This window comes from Poecile atricapillus, chromosome 35 (assembly GCF_030490865.1).
Source record: "Poecile atricapillus isolate bPoeAtr1 chromosome 35, bPoeAtr1.hap1, whole genome shotgun sequence".
NCBI lineage: Eukaryota > Metazoa > Chordata > Aves > Passeriformes > Paridae > Poecile > Poecile atricapillus.
In genome coordinates, this window is record NC_081283.1 from 2,781,449 (window position 1) to 2,796,754 (window position 15,306).

Below are 15,306 nucleotides of genomic sequence, written 5' to 3' on the forward strand. Positions count from 1 at the left end.
ATGAGAGCCAGGGCTCGGTCTGAGGAGGGATTTTCCTCCCAGTTCAGCCCCTCTGGACAAGGAGCAGGCCCAGGCCTGGGGGGCTCAGGCCCTCACGAGCCCTGTGCCAGTGTTTTTGCTGGAAATGAGAGCCAGGGCTCGGTCTGAGGAGGGATTTTCCTCCCAGTTCAGCCCCTCTGGACAAGGAGCAGGCCCAGGCCTGGGGGTCCCGGGCCCTCACGAGCCCTGTGCCAGTGTTTTTGCTGGAAATGAGAGCCAGGGCTCGGTCTGAGGAGGGATTTTCCTCCCAGTTCAGCCCCTCTGGAGCTCTGGACAAGGAGCAGGCCCAGGCCTGGGGGTCCCGGGCCCTCACAGGCCCTCACGAGCCCTGTGCCAGTGTTTTTGCTGGAAATGAGAGCCAGGGCTCGGTCTGAGGAGGGATTTTCCTCCCAGTTCAGCCCCTCTGGAGCTCTGGACAAGGAGCAGGCCCAGGCCTGGGGGTCCCGGGCCCTCACGGCGTCCCCGTTGCTGCGCAACACGGTCTGGGACCCGCGGCCAGCACCAAAGATGGCGCCCGGGGCGGCTTCAGCGCGCGCGCGGCCGCGCCCCAAGAACGGCCCTGGAGAACGGGGGGGGCCCATCCTCAGCAAACATGGCGGCGGGCCGGCTTCAGCATCCCCCTGTGCTCAGCCAATGAGAGACACGGGTGGGGCCGGACCGAGCGGGGATTGGCTGGAGGAGCGGATTCAAACCCGAGCGCGGGGCGGTTGGGGCTGCGCGCGCCGCTGAGGTCCGGGTGAGGGACCCTGAGGGGAACCTGGGGGGGCTCCGCTGAGGGACCCTGAGGGGAACCTGGGGGGGCTCCGCTGAGGGGAGCCTGGAGGGGCCCAGGTGAGTGCAGGGACGGGCGGAGAAGGGCTGGGAGCGAGCTGGGAGGAACCGGGCGCTCAGGGGATGTGCGGGGCATCCGGAAGGCTGAGGGGAGCGGCGCATCCCGGAGCCGCCCAGGCCCATTCCTCACGGTTCTCGGAGCTCCGGTCGCTCAGCTCGGGGATCGAGACCCATCTCCCGGCCTCGGGGGTCGCAGCCTCGGGGGTCGAAGCCCACCTCCCCTCCTCAGGGGTCTCGGTGGGCGTGGGGATGGTGATGTTGGTGCTGGTAATTGAGGCACCGAGCTGGGCCTGCCCCGTGCTGTGAGTTCGCAGGGCAAGGGCAGAGCTCTTCCACACCGCCCAGTCCGCCTGAACTGAGAAAGTTCTGAGGTATCGGTGTGCCTGTGAAGTCTGTACTTGTGAAACAGGTACCTCAAAGCCTTCTGTGCTTGTTGTGTTCTCTCCTGGCACCTCTCCCAAGCCTTCCAGCACCAGCGCATTTCCCTGCCCTGCCTGCCCCAGCCACCTCTCGCATTAGTGAAGTCATTTCTGTCTTGCTGAGCTGGAGACTTTCCCCTTCGCTGCCTCTGTTTATGCCGTTGTTGCTGCTGTTTGAGAGAAATGTGCTGACTGGTTGAATTTTAACAGCTATTTGCAGGAGGAGCTGTAACTTAAAATGCAGCTAAATTTAAAACTGTATTAAAATTCCCCGGAATGTTGCTCCTATTTTTATCTTACAAAGTGCTGAAAACTTGCAGGTTTTTAGTGGCCTATATAGTACCAAGATATTTGTAGACAGGGCATGGGCTGTGTTCTGTATCCTTTCTGCTGGGAAGGACTTGGGATCCCTCATCTTGCCTTGGGTTCTGACCCTCAGTGCTGTGCTGGGCACTAAGGTGGGCAGATCTGCCTCTCTCCAAGGCTCTCTTATCCATAAACTGTGGAGAGCTGTGGATTTTCATTCCCAATGGAAAAAAAGCAGATGCATAGATCTCCATAAAACATGAGTTTTGTTCGTGCAGCTTCTCGAACACGCCTGAAAGCATTACAACCAGTAACTCTGAGGCTGGTTCTCTCCTCTTTGGGCTGGTTTCTGCTCGGTGGTGGGAGGGAAGGGCTGGGCTGTCATTAGCTGTGTTTTTTTGGCAGGAGGATGGAGATTGCCATGGTGAACCTGCGGGGTCTGTACGAGCAGCTCACGCGCCAGGCCGAGCTTCTGAGCGAAGGAAACGAATGCCGTGAGTTTTGTTCCTCAAGAATCTGCTGAAGATGCTAAAACCAGCCCAATCTGGGTTTTTCCTTTATGGAGAAACATCGAGTCCCAGCTGAATTTCTATGCAGGGCCACGTTCTGCTTGTAGCAAACTGTGCTGCTTGTGCAATGTCTCATGTTCCAGCTCTTCTGGCTGGTGCTGACAGGAAGGGCTTGGTCTGAAAAATGGATCTCGTGTGGCTGGGTTCTCCACACCTCAGCTGGGAGCAGGCTGGGTATCAGGAGGAAGAATTTCTTCATGGAAAGGGCAGTCAGGGATTGGAGAGGGCTGCCCAGGGAGGTTTGGGATCCCCATCCCTGGAAGTGTCCAAGGAATGACTGGATGTGGCACTCAGAGCTCTGGGCTGGGTGACAAGGTGGGGATTTGGCATAGATTTGACTCGGTGCTCTTAGAGATCTTTTCCAGCCTCAGGAATCCTGGGATTCTGTGTGAACAGATCCCTGCTGTCAGCTGCTCCTCTGCTTGCCCAGCTAAAAAGCCTCATGTGTTCTCTCCCCAGAGTTTATCCAGTTAGCGAAGAACTTTGAGGAGTACCGGAGGGAATGGCAGAAAACAGAGCACGAGCTCGGCAGGTACAAAGATCTCCTCATGAAGACTGAAGCTGAGCGCAGTGCCCTGGACGTGAAGCTGAAACACGCCCGAAATCAGGTGGATGTGGAGATCAAACGGCGGCAAAAAGCCGAGATGGACTGTGAGAAGCTGGTGAGTAATTCCTGTGTTACCCATCAGCTGTTGGGAGGGTGGAGACAAGGTGATTAAACTGCATTGATCAGTGGCACTCATGGGAAGAAAAGGGAAAAAAAACAAGGAATTGGTTCAGCTCCTCGGAGCAGCCTCCTGCTTGGATCTGGGAAGGGAGACTGAGCTGCCATTACCTGTCTGAGCTGCCATTACCTGCCTACAACCATTAGCAGCCCACTGACACAAGTTCTGAGAGCTTATCTCTGGTATCTCAAACACTTGGGGTCTTGCAGTAATTAAGCCCAGTGTGTCCAGCTGCTGATGTTATCTGTGCTCACAGGAGCGGCAAATCCAGCTGATTCGGGAGCTGCTCATGTGTGATGCCTCGGGCAGCATCCAGCTCAGCGAGGAGCAGAAGTCTGTCCTCGCCTTCCTGAACAGGCCACAGACTTCTCTGGGAAATGCAGGCAACAAAAGGTAAGGAAACAGCTTTTTATTTGAGGTGTCAGGCATCAATCCAGCTGTCGGCCTCTGTGACACATTCCGCACCCATGTCAACAGTTTTCCTTTTTGTTCCACTTTAAAATACGGCTCTTCTGAGTCAGTGAGATTGTTCTGGAACCGTGACTGACTGAAAGCCAAACTGATACAAGCTGCTTCTAATTTTTGTTTTTTAGGCTGTCTACAATAGATGAATCTGGCTCAATTCTGTCAGACATCAGCTTTGACAAGACCGATGACTCACTGGTAATGTAACTCCACGTTCTGAAGTTCTCCTCCCCTGTAAAGCCCCGAGGGGAGGGGGTTGATCTCCAGAGACCCTTTGTGTTTAGATCACTGGGATATTAACCTGGCTGAGCTGATTTGCATTTCCCGGGTGTGCTGTTGGTTAAAATTTGATGAAAGCCCTGGCCAGGGGCTGTGTGGTATTTACCATTAACCAATGTATTTCCCCCAGGACTGGAATTCCTCGGTGGTGAAAGCTGTCAGGCTGAAGAGGAGAGAGAAGCGGGTATTGTTCAATTGTTCCTTGTCACACAGTTTCCTCTGTTCCCCCTGGCTGCCACAATGCCACCATCTGTCACCTCACAGCCACCTGTAGTGACCTCTGAGCCACTGAGCACAGTCAGACCTTGCATGGATGTGCTGCTGCTGCTGTGAGGGTTTAGATTGAAATTTAGGTCTGATGCCATTGTTTGTCTACTGAAAATAAGTGGAGTTTCTGTATATCTTGTGGTGTTCCAGTCTGGGGTTTACTAGAAAACACTTGGAGATTATTAACAGCTCCCAGATTAGGGGAAAATGGTGACATAGGGGGAAAGTTAACATTTTTTTATCCTGTAAAGGAGCTGGTGCTTGTTCTGCTTTAATCTGCAGAAGATACAGGTGGGAAAGAGCCTGAAACCATCACCTAGAGGAGCTGGGAAGAGTCTGGGATTTGCTTAGCTGCTGTTTTTTGTGTGTGTAGTTTGTGGGTTTGTTGGGGCTTTTTTGTCCCCTTTTTTGTCCTCTTTTCTTAGGCTAGCTTTCTTTTTCTGAACTGAATTATAAAGCTGGCTAGGAAATTATCTGAAAGAGGTTTTCTAGTTCTTCCTGGCACCTCCAAGGTTGCCACGAAGCAGAGGTACCTCTGGAGGACTTTTCTGCACACACCACAGATGCACAAAGCGTTCAGTCCTAGTCACGCTGAACCAGTGTCATGCCAAGTGAAGAGCATTCCTGCTCCTAAACAAGAATGTGCTCTCTTTTCAGCGCTCTTCCAGGAAGTTTGCTGAAGGCCCCCCAGCTCCTCAGAAGAAATCCAGATCCATTAGCAACACAGCAGACCAGGTATGGTGGTCACAGCTGGGTTTGTGTGTGCATGGCCACGGTTCCTGCCTGTTTCCAGGGCCACTGGCACTCCTGTGTTCTGTCAGCTCTCCTGTCACTGGTGTATTTGTTGTTCCAGGCCAATGAATCCATAGTAGCAAAGACCACTGTGATGGTCCCCAATGATGGTGGCCCAATTGAAGCCATTTCTACCATCCAGACTGTGCCTTACCCTCGGAGGAGCCGGAGGAAGAGCGGTAGGTGCAATCTCCATCCTGTCCTGACACAACTACCTGGCTTATCCTGAAATGTTTGTTATTCCAGGACCTGGGAGCTGCTTCTGGTTTATGATAGCCGTGCTTTTGGGGGCAGAGGGTGATTCCAGCCAGTCAGCCTTGTCCTCTTGTATCTTCCAGGTCCTTTGCAGCCCTGGAACAGCGAGTCCAGCATAGGCAGTAAGCAGCTGGAGTCCAAATCAGACACCGATGGCTCCAGCACCCCGCAGCACAACGGGGGAGTGAGGCTGCACGACTTTGTTTCAAAGACGGTGGGTCTACAGGCAGGAGGAGCTTGGAGAAGCATCTCCTTGCATCTTGAAATGTGTGTGATAAGAGGCTAACAGCTGTGTTGAGGGAGGTTTAGGTTGGATATTGGGAAAAGGTTCTCCCAGAGGGGCGGTCGTGCACTGCCCAGGCTCCCCGGGGAACAGGCACAGCCCCAAGGCTGCCAGAGCTCCAGGAAGATTTGGACAATGCTCCAAGGGATGCACAGGGCAGGATTGTTGGGGTGCCTATGCAGGAGCTGGACTGATGATCTCTGTGGGTCTCCTCCAGTTCAGGCCATTCCATGATTCTATGGCTGTGTCTCGGGTCAATACCTGCACGGATCAGGGAACTCTTACCCAGTTTAATTCCTGCCGAGTTACCACACTGCACTAATCTCTCCTATCTCTGTGCTCTGCATCACCAGGTTATCAAGCCAGAATCATGTGTTCCATGTGGAAAGAGAGTCAAGTTTGGGAAGATCTCTCTGAAGTGCAGAGACTGCAGGGTGGTCACTCACCCGGAGTGCCGGGAGCGCTGTCCTCTGCCCTGCATCCCCACGCTGACGGGCACTCCTGTCCGCATTGGCGAGGTGGGTCTGTGCCCCGGGCCCACCTTTATGAATGCTAGCTCTGAAGCAGGCAGCAAAGTGCCTGTAAAACTGCAGGCCTGAGAGCTAGCCTAGGAATTTCATGGGAGGATTTAAAAACAATCCTCAAAGACAGAAAACAGCCCTTGCAGGTGCTGTTTGTCTGTCTCTTGTTTTCTTGGCAAGAGAAAGTCAGAGGGTGTTGTACACCACTGACCAGTGATGGTGATGTAGTGATTTGATGACCAATGAGAGTTTCCTTTCTGTACTTTCCACGAACCAGTCTATAAAACAAAGCTGAAGCAATAAACTAAGGAATTCTCCTGTTCTGACTCCATGAGAGTCTGTGTCGTCTCTTCCCAGCCGTTCCTTAATAGAGCGACACACCTTGGCTTGGGGACTCGCTCAGCTCCAAGGCTGCCTTCCCCAGCAAAAGCTCCTGTTGCTCAGAGCTGCATAATAACATGCAAATGAGCTCTCTAATGCATCATTCCACAAGCAGGGAGGGGGTGTAGGGGTGTGATGGTAGGAGGGCGTTGAGTGGGGAAGGTGGCAGCTCTGGGCAGGCGATGCAGCGTTGTGCTGATGGATGTGATGTTTCTTCATCAGTCCTGAGAAGAGCAACAATTCTTGTTTTCAGACCATAGATCTTGCTGTGAATTCCTGAGAGAGTATTTTCCATGTCTTGGTGACTGAATCAGTCTTTTTTTTTTTACTTTTCCTTCTGCCTTTTAGGGCACCTTGATGGATTTTGTCCCTTCTACTCCTCCAATGATCCCTTCCATCATCGTGCACTGTGTTAATGAGATTGAGCAACGAGGGCTGCATGAGGTAAGAGGAAAATGAAGTGTGAAACAGTGCTAATGAAATGGGTTGTGCTGGTAGGGAAGCACAAATTTTTAACCCAAATATCCTGTATTTATGGTATGGATTGTGCTGCTCAGTGGGTGACTGAGATGTGGAGAGAAGGTGGGGATGGAAGAAAATCAGTTGACCTCCTCCTCTGAGCCAAGCTTTGTGCCATCAGACAGGCATTTACCGCGTTTCTGGCTGTGAGAAGACTGTGAGGGAACTGAAAGAGAAGTTTCTTAGAGGAAAGAACATTCCTTTGCTCAGTAAAGTGGACGATATCCACGCCATCTGCGGCCTTCTCAAGGACTTCCTGCGCAGCCTGAAAGAGCCTCTTCTCACTTTCCGGTTAAACAAGACTTTCATGGAAGCTGCAGGTGAGGAATTGCTGTGTGACATCTCCAGCTCTTTCCTGAGGCTCAGTGCTTGTGGTTTTGCTGTCAAGTGAGCCAGCAGGCCTTGGTGCTCTGTGGAGTCCTCGTGCCTGAATTGTAGTTGGGCAGGATACAAGATTATTAGCACAGCATGAGCTGTTTCTGGCTTATTTTTCAGGGTAGCTGTGGCTGTGAGTGGCATATTGCATCTTCTGGGAGTGCTTTCTTAGGTCTAAATGTTATTTTTTCCTGCTAGAAATCTTGGATGAGGACAACAGCATTGCTGCTATGTATCAAGCAATTGGAGAACTGCCTCAGGCCAATAGGGACACCTTGGCTTTCCTCATGGTCCACCTGCAGAGGTACGTTCTGAGGGACAGTGGGGTTGGAACCAGGTGATTTTGAAGGTTCCTCCCAACCCAAACCATTCTGTGATCTGAAAGGGGAAGGTTACCCCACTGGTGTTTTTTCTGATTGGGTCTGGTTACTGCTTGTGAGCACGAACAAATTCTGGAACAAACCTCTGCTCCCTCAGAGGCCAAGTGTGTGTGGGACAGGGGACTTGTGTCACAAGTGAAGGGGTGAAGCTACATTCTTTTTGAATTTCTTATCTTGCAGGGTGGCTCAGAGCCCAGACACCAAAATGGACATCTCCAATTTGGCCAAAGTCTTTGGCCCCACCATAGTTGCCCACGCGGTCCCAGATCCTGACCCCATGACCCTCCTGCAGGACACGAAGCGTCAGCCCAAGGTAGGACAAACCTTGGTGATTTTCTCTCTTCCAACCCAACCCATTCCATGATTCTGTGAGCAGTGACTCACAGGGGTGTCTGTAGGTCGTGGAGCGACTCCTGCTGCTGCCCATGGACTACTGGAGCCAGATGATGATGGTGGAGCAGGAGAACATTGACCCAGCACACGTGATTGAGAACACCAACGCCTACTCCACTCCACGGACACCTGAGATTCAAGGTAATCCTGCCTTTTCCTCCCTTCCTAAAAACAGCAACCCTCAATCCCAGCAGCCTGGGAGGCTCTCAGAGCTTCACAGAGGGAGAGGGAAAAGCAAAGTCTGCCAGGAAATGCCAGATTTGTCTAGTGCTTTTGACAGATGCCAGGGAATGCCTGATGTTCCCTGCATGGCAAAGAAAAAACTTGAGCTGTCTCCACACTGTGCTGCTCTCTTTTGGCAGTGAGCATTCTGGGACCTCTCACCACCCCAGAGCAGCAGCTCTCCAAGACACCCTCATCCAGCTCCCTGTCCCAGAGGGTCCGCTCCACCTTCAGCAAGACCACCCCCAAGTAAGTGCCCATGGGTGCTCTCATGCCATGTTTGGAACGCCTGCAGATGGTTTGGGTGCTCTAGGAGAGCAGATATTTGGGGGCAGTCAGCATTTACTGCTCACTAAACCCTCCCTTAATCTGTGCTGTGGGAGCAGCAGCTGCCTGATGGGTAACAAACATCCTCCTATGGTCAAGAGAGGAACTTATTTTGGGAGGTGGGTGAAATTTGGGTGCTCCCTGCAAGAGGGAGAGTCTTAAACTTCTGTGTCCAGCAGGAGGATGATACCTTGTTATGTTTGGTCTATGTTATACCTACAGGATATCAGTATGGAATCAGAATCCATACTGATGTTCTTCTGTGTTTCTCTGGAATTAGATTTGGGAGCAAAAGCAAGTCAACACCCCAGTTTGGGCATCAGGGGAACTTCTTTGCCTCTCCTATGCTGAAGTGAAGACCTGGGAGTTGGTCTTGTCCCGGCATTTGCACAGCGATGCTCACATGTGGAAGAAGCACAGGTTGTCTCTGTGGCCCCTGGCAGCTTATATTAAATGATGTTTTGCCTTTTATCTTTCAGCTTAACTGAGACTTTTAATGGGATTTTATAGTGCAATTTATTTTTATTATCTAATGCTGTGCTGAATGTAGTGAATATTGGTGAAAACAGTAACGAGCAGGATTTGTTCAGTGTTAATCATTAAAGAAACTCTAGAGAACTGGCATTTTAACTAACATCTGTTTTTTTCCCTGTGTGAAGTAGAGGAGGCACAAAATGAGGGTCAGTTTGTTGGGGTTTTTAGGACTCCATAGGATGTTGTTGACACAGCAGTGCCTGAACTTTGTCAGAATCCAGGTTTTCCTGGATCAGCACAGTGTGTCCCACCTGGCTGGTGGTGCAGCTGCAATCCTGAGGATGGCAGTGTTGGATTGGGCTGGTGGCAAAAACCTCTCTGTAATGAACTGCCCGAGGAACTGTGGCTTCTCCAAAGGAACATTTCCTGCTACTATATATATTCTGTATTTATATATATGTGTTTGCAGGGGTGAATTCTGTAGAGGAGGGTGTAGATGCAAAGCCAAAGGGATTCCTGGGGAGCCCAAAGGAGTTAGTGCTGCTCATGCTGGTGAGGGGAGGGAGGGTGGTGCAGTGGGGGTGGAAGTTCTGCTTTCCCAGGATCTGGGACCTTGCCCTGTGTGGAGACACCTGTGGAACACACAGGATTTTATCAAGTGGCTGTTTTTATTGAGCTCTGGAAAACTGTCCTGACTGTGCAGTGAAGTAAATGCTGATGTTTTACACAACCCACAGTTTTGTGTGCTCTGGCTCATGGTTTTAACTTGTGCTGTGTATTTTCAGCCAGGCATGTGTGGCCTCGCTGGAGGCTGAGGGGCTGCTCTCTGAGGAGCTCCTGCCCCAAGGACTGATCCCAGCCAACTTTGCTGCCCTGGGCTGTGGCTCCTGGGTCCAGAGGATGAAGGAGGATGACAGGTTTGGTCCCAGCTCTGGTGCTGGGAGGTGAAATAGCCCAGGGTGGGTGTGGTGGCCTGGGCTGTTTCTCTTTCCCCTTGATTGTGAGGTCTGGTGGGGTGAAGTGTTTGTACACTGGTGCTGGGGCCCCTGAGCAAGGAGGTGTTTCTGGTCCTGGGTTCTCAAACACACCAGGTGTGCACGACAGGGGCACTAAGGTGTGTTCTCCTTACCCAAATTCTGGTTTTGGGCACACTTGGTCCTTTCCTGGAGCATCTCCCAGACTTGATCCTTGCCTGTTCCTCACTGGAGCAGGAACGTGGTCACTGTTGGTGGCACCTGCTGAGGGACACCTGAGGAGGCCACCCCCACTCAGGTACTGCTGGGCACAAAGATGACCCTGGCAGTGCTTGGGGTGGTTGGGATGGGTGATGCCCACCTGTGCCTTCAGGTAAGGGCACAAATTCCAAGTGGGAAGGGCTGGGATGGGGGATGGAGAGTGAGAACAGTGAGGAGAGGGCAGATCTTTGGCATTCCATGCTCTGGATGCTTCAGGCTGCAAGAAGACACCAGCAAGGATAAATCACACAGAGAAATATTTATTGATCAAAGAATATTAAAAGCCACAGTTTGGCTCCAGAAACAGGGATGAAAATGTCATTCCTGGTGGGAACCAGTACAAGAAAACTCCTGGTTTACATCCAGGCAGGGGCAGGCGTGCGTGTGCTTCTGAGGATTAGTGTAGATAAAATCACCTCTGTGGGATCCTTAATCAGCAGAGTTAAATGCATTTGGACAGAGCAGGGGCTGTCTGTGTCCTGTCCTGAAGGACTTCGCTCTCATCGTGGCTCCTCACTGATCTTGTGGAGGAATCCACCTCCTGGTTTGTTGCTAATGGTGGAATTCTTCTAATTAACGAGTTGATTTCTCACATTGCCCTAATCAGCGTTCAGTTCTGATCAGTGGCGGTTCCAAGGGAGGGTCCACACCTGCTGAAGATTGTGCTCAGACCCTGTAAGCCAAATTCTTCACTCTTGTTTTCATTCCCTGGGGGAGAAGCAGGACACAGCAGCGTGGCTGAGGTTTGGGCACTCGGTTACCCGCGGGTGGGCCTGGATTTGATGGCTGAGCAATCATGAGGAGCCAGCAGAATCACCGTGTGAGGGATGGCACTGCTGTGCAGAGCCAGTTCCTTTTGCCCTTCTAGCCTTGGGAAAAGTCATTCTCTGCTCTCTCTGGGATGGGATCATCCTCATCATCCAAACTGAGCGCAGCAGGGTCCCCGTACAGGTGCCGGTCGGCCTCTTGGAGGAAGCGGTGGATGTCGTCGGCAGCGTCGGGGTCACCGTTGCGCTGGTAGATCTGAGCCATCCTCCTCAGCCTGCGCCCACAGTCCTTCCTCTGCTCTGTCTGCACAGGAATGCTGTAAGCAGCCATGAACTTGGCTCTTGCCTTTCCCAGTGATCTCCCCCGGTAGAGGAAGAACTTTCCCCAGGCGCGATTCAAGGCTTGGCGGTACCTGAGGCTCAGGGTGTTGATTTTCTCCTGCAGCTCCTTGTAGATCTCTTCTTCCCGTGCTGGATCCCTCGCACCAATGAGCTCTGCCAGCTGCAGCCTGAGAATTGTGAGGTCACGGTTTGGATGCGCCTCCACAATTTGCTGGAGGTGTCTGATGGCTTCATCCAGTATATTATTCTTGTCCTCCTGGTTTGCTTTAAGCCACTGTTGTTTGTAGCACTGGGCCAAGGCCTGGTAGAGGAGGTGGTAACCTGAATCCTGCTGCACGGCTCGCTGGGCGATCTCCAGCGCTCGCTCTATCGACTGTGTCATCCTGAGAAAAACTGACAGTCTGAGGACCTCGGGGTCAGAGCTTCCCTCTGCACATTCTTCAGCCAAGCTAATTGATTTTTCCCTATCTCCTTGTCCAAGTACCCTGGCCAAATATATTTTGGCTCTGTAGTTATTTGGCTGCTCGTTGACAATTGCTTCCAACGGGGCTATGGCTTTGCTTGCCATATCAGGTTGCCAGGAGAAATTCCAGGAGGAATAAAGAGCCATTCCAAGCCCAGTACGGAAAGATCTGTTCTCTGGTTCGAGCATCAAGGCCACCTCGAAGCACTCTCTTGCCCGCTGCCCGTTGCGGGCTCTGATAACCAGGAGAGACCAACCTTTGTGTGCCTGGATGTGCGGGATCAGCCTCACGTCCCAGGGGGTTGGACAGAGCTGCTGAGCTCGTTGCAGGCAGGTTTCAGCCTCCTGATAGGAGCCCTGGAGGAAATGAATCCAAGCAGAATTCCCATAGATGACCAAAGAACCGACAGTAGACGCTGGCTGCTCCTCCTGGTTGTTGCACTCCTCAGCAGCTCGGAGGCTTTGCAGAGCTGCCGTGCTCTGGTTGTCCAGCTGCTGCAGGAATGCCTGGAGCCCCAGGAGAGCCACCTGGTTCTGGTGAGCTGTGTGCTTGATCTCCACATCCACCTTCTGCAGGACGTGCTGAGGACTGAGAGAGTCAACGTCCAGCTCCCAGGTGAAGTGACACTGGAGAGCCTCCAGCTTCTCCTTCAGCTGCTCCCTGCTGCAAAGAGGAAATGGTGAATTGTGTGATGGAAGGGTGGGACCCTGGGCTGCCCACACTGACTGGGGGGAAAAGAGGAAGGGAGGTGGAGGAAGAGACTCTCTCCAGTTGCTCAACACATCCCTTGTACTTGGGCTACTAAAGAACCTCCAGATTGTTGTTCCAATCAGCCCATTTTTCAGTGATTTTCCAATTTTCCTCCCATTGGAGAGCAGCAGGGCAGGAGTGCAGTCACCAGTGCCTGGAGCCAGGGCTGCTCTCTTATCTAAAGGCTCTGGGATGGGCTGCAGAAAGGGAGAGCAGAGCCAGCCCCACCCAGACACTGAAAGCTTCTTCACCTTCTATTGGTAGGGGCTGTGCCTTCAGCTGAAGGATGAAGAAATGGCTCAAAAAAGAGCGCAGCAAGGTAAGGAAGGTGTTAGACTGGAGTGTCTCTTCCATGAGGAAAGGCTGAGAGTGCTGAGACTGTTCAGAATAGAGAAGAGAAGGCTCAGGAGGATTTTAGAGCTGTGGAAATAACTGAAGGCAGGGTGGAAAGAAGTGCAAGGCTTTTTTAGTGGTGCCCAGTGGGCAAGAAGGGCACAACCAAGCCTAGAAAGCTCCATCTGGACATCAGGAAACTTAACCATGAGAAGAAGAGAGGCTTTGCACAGCTTTCCTGGACAGGTTGTGCAGTCTCCACCCTCAGAGAGACTCCAAAGCTGTCTGAAGTCAGAGGACAAGACAAATTTCAGAGGCCCTGTCCAGCCTTAACCATGGTGGGATTCTGAGGCAGGATGAGCTGAGCCTTGTCCCCTCACACCCTGTCACTGTGGGAGCTGTGACAAGGAGGGATGCTGTGCACTCACCTCATTTTTGCTGTGGATATCACGTCACTGTCGAGGGACAATGGCTTGGCTGCACCTCTTTCATGTGGCATCAGACCCTGGCCAGGACAGTCTGTAACCTCAAAGACAGACTGGGCCTTAAATAGGAGAGCTCTCTCCTGGGTGGAGTCAGATGAAACCACTTATCTAGGATGAAATGAAACTGAAAGAGCTTAAACCAGAAAAAGAAAGTGTCTTCTTGCTGTCCATCTTCATAAAATGACATTGGATAGACAAGGAAGGGAACCCTGTGGTCAGAGCAGCGGGGTCTGAATTCCCTCCTGGAGACTTCTCCCTGCTGGAAAGGATTTTGGTGTTAAAACTTTCTGGATGTTACACCTGGTGTAAGGTGATGGAGGATCCATCAGAATGGAAATGCTGCATCACCTTGATCAGTGAGGAGCCAAAGGCTGCAGGACTTTGTCCCCAGGACTCATCTGGATCTGCCCTGGTGGCTTTGTTGGGGTTTGTCTCGTCTGCCTGGCACAGCAAAAAGGGGATGGCAACTGTGTTTGCACAGTTTGGTGTGAGGGACAGCCTGGATTCACCCTGGGGTGAATCCCAAATCCTTCCTTAAGGAGCAGGAAATGCTGACAGAGCTGGGGATGCTGAGCTGGGGATGCTGAGCTGGGGATGCTGAGCTCGGGGTGGCCCCAGAGGTGTCATCATCTCACCAGGAATCCATCACTGAGGCTTTGGCAGGTGACAGAAAGCAGTGGAAACGACAGAAAAAATAAAGGTAAAATGCAGTACACGTGGTATGTCTGGGTATGATGAGAGATTGCAGCCCTGGGAAGAAAGATTCCAGTAGAGAGAACAGTAAAAAATATATTAAAATAAAGTAGCCTCAAGTAAACTCTAAACTGAGAAGGAAGAAACCACCAGCCTTAAAATCATATTCCTCCCAGCAAAGAAGAAAAAACCTATCACTATTTCCCCCTCAGGATGCTGATGAGTCACTGCAGCAGCGCAAAGGGAGGAGGAGAATTTACTGCTGGAGGAGCAGGGTAGATGCTTTTATCCTCTGTGTTTATTTTTTTCTATTGCTGACAACCTTTAAAAGAAAATGAGTAATTTGGCTATTAGCGTTAGCACTGCTGGATGAACAATGAGTGATTGCTCTATCTTGATTAGACTGAAGCATTAATTAGTCAACCAATAACATCTAATTCTTGAATTCTCACATCAGCATCTTCTTTCAGTTTCTTTCTCTGTGCGTTTGGGCTCGACCAAGCTGCTTCTCCCTTGCCTGAGGTGGCCAGGATGGGGCTGTGTGAGTTGGGTGCTGGGCAGATGTTTTGGCTGCCTGGGCTGGGGCAAAATTGGCAGGATGGAGGAGAAAATTCACTGCTTAAATCCCTCAGGCCTTGACAACAGTTCTTGGCTACATCTGCTAATATTAGGGCTGGTTTGAGGATGATTACAGTTCTGTGCAACAGCTATTAATATCATACAAAGCTTGGATGGAAGTCAAAAATAACAGCAAATGAGAAAACTACCAAGCAGCAGCCAAACAGGAAGTACAGGCAAGGCTCGGTGTTGTGAAAGATAAATGTTGGGAAGGAAAAGCAAAAGAGCTGCAATAAGATGCAGAGGAAAAAAAAAAAAAACCCAAATATTTTTGCTGGTGGTTTGAAAACAGTCCTTGGCTTCAAAACATTCTGTTGCATCAAATAACACTGATCAAATTCTGAGCTGATTGAAAGGAAATCCTGGTTTATTTGCCCAAAAAACCACCTGTTTGTTATAAAGTTCCTTCAGTTGGGTCTGGGCCACAAGGAAAGGGCTCTGAACCACCAGAGTGAGCAGCAAAACAGACAGAACCTGGAAATGTTCTTCAAACAGTGCCTGCAGCGCTGGGAAGCTTCAAGAAGCTTTATCTGAGTAGCTGAGGCCAGAACTAAAAATACTTCGAGGTGTGGCCACAAAATTTCCCTGACAAAGTTTGAGTCCTGGCTGAACATCTGAATTCTTTCTCTGCTAATTGTCTATAAATTCCTTACTGGTGTTCAGGTACAGGTGAGGCTCCTGTGAGTAAGAGGACAGATAAAAAGGTGTTTTCAGTTTCTCACAGTTTCTATTTCACTTTTTCAGCTCCTGGCACTGCCCTTGGGTGTGTTCACAGCTCTGCAGGTTGGGTTTATGAA

General features: G+C 51.2%; 2 protein-coding genes across 3 annotated transcripts; one reads left to right on the plus strand and one right to left on the minus strand.

The window, feature by feature from the left end:
* Positions 1–725: 725 nt before the first annotated feature.
* Positions 726–9,343, plus strand: RACGAP1 (Rac GTPase activating protein 1). Its single transcript, XM_058861367.1, has 17 exons — positions 726–870; positions 2,001–2,089; positions 2,624–2,826; positions 3,146–3,282; positions 3,483–3,552; positions 3,764–3,817; positions 4,558–4,635; positions 4,754–4,871; positions 5,031–5,161; positions 5,584–5,748; positions 6,481–6,576; positions 6,773–6,971; positions 7,225–7,330; positions 7,587–7,719; positions 7,805–7,940; positions 8,162–8,270; positions 8,629–9,343. Exons 2-17 carry the CDS (start codon positions 2,005–2,007, stop codon positions 8,702–8,704), a joined length of 1,896 nt encoding a protein of 631 aa, XP_058717350.1. The 5' UTR covers positions 726–870; positions 2,001–2,004; the 3' UTR covers positions 8,705–9,343.
* A 966-nt stretch (positions 9,344–10,309) lies between these two features.
* LOC131590948 (interferon-induced protein with tetratricopeptide repeats 1-like) lies at positions 10,310–13,295 on the minus strand. 2 transcript variants are annotated; one of them, XM_058861372.1, is made up of 2 exons: positions 13,142–13,295; positions 10,310–12,290 (listed from the first exon to the last, which is right to left on the minus strand). In XM_058861372.1, exons 1-2 carry the CDS (start codon positions 13,210–13,212, stop codon positions 10,922–10,924), a joined length of 1,440 nt encoding a protein of 479 aa, XP_058717355.1. In that variant the 5' UTR covers positions 13,213–13,295; the 3' UTR covers positions 10,310–10,921. The 2 variants fall into 2 exon arrangements, with proteins under 2 accessions (XP_058717355.1, XP_058717354.1); XM_058861371.1 differs by having other exon boundaries at positions 10,310–12,293; positions 13,142–13,265.
* Positions 13,296–15,306: the final 2,011 nt, after the last annotated feature.

What these genes read in the sequence shown, in the direction of transcription:
- RACGAP1 (XM_058861367.1), top strand. Translation starts at nt 2,005, where the DNA reads ATGGAGATTGCCATGGTGAACCTGCGGGGTCTGTACGAGCAGCTCACG. An exon ending in GACTTTCATGGAAGCTGCAG is followed by an intron (nt 6,972 to 7,224) that starts GTGAGGAATTGC and finishes TTTTCCTGCTAG; the next exon opens with AAATCTTGGATGAGGACAAC. An exon ending in ACGGACACCTGAGATTCAAG is followed by an intron (nt 7,941 to 8,161) that starts GTAATCCTGCCT and finishes CTCTTTTGGCAG; the next exon opens with TGAGCATTCTGGGACCTCTC.
- LOC131590948 (XM_058861371.1), bottom strand. Translation starts at nt 13,212, where the DNA reads ATGCCACATGAAAGAGGTGCAGCCAAGCCATTGTCCCTCGACAGTGAC. An exon ending in ATATCCACAGCAAAAATGAG is followed by an intron (nt 12,294 to 13,141) that starts GTGAGTGCACAG and finishes TCCTCTTTGCAG; the next exon opens with CAGGGAGCAGCTGAAGGAGA.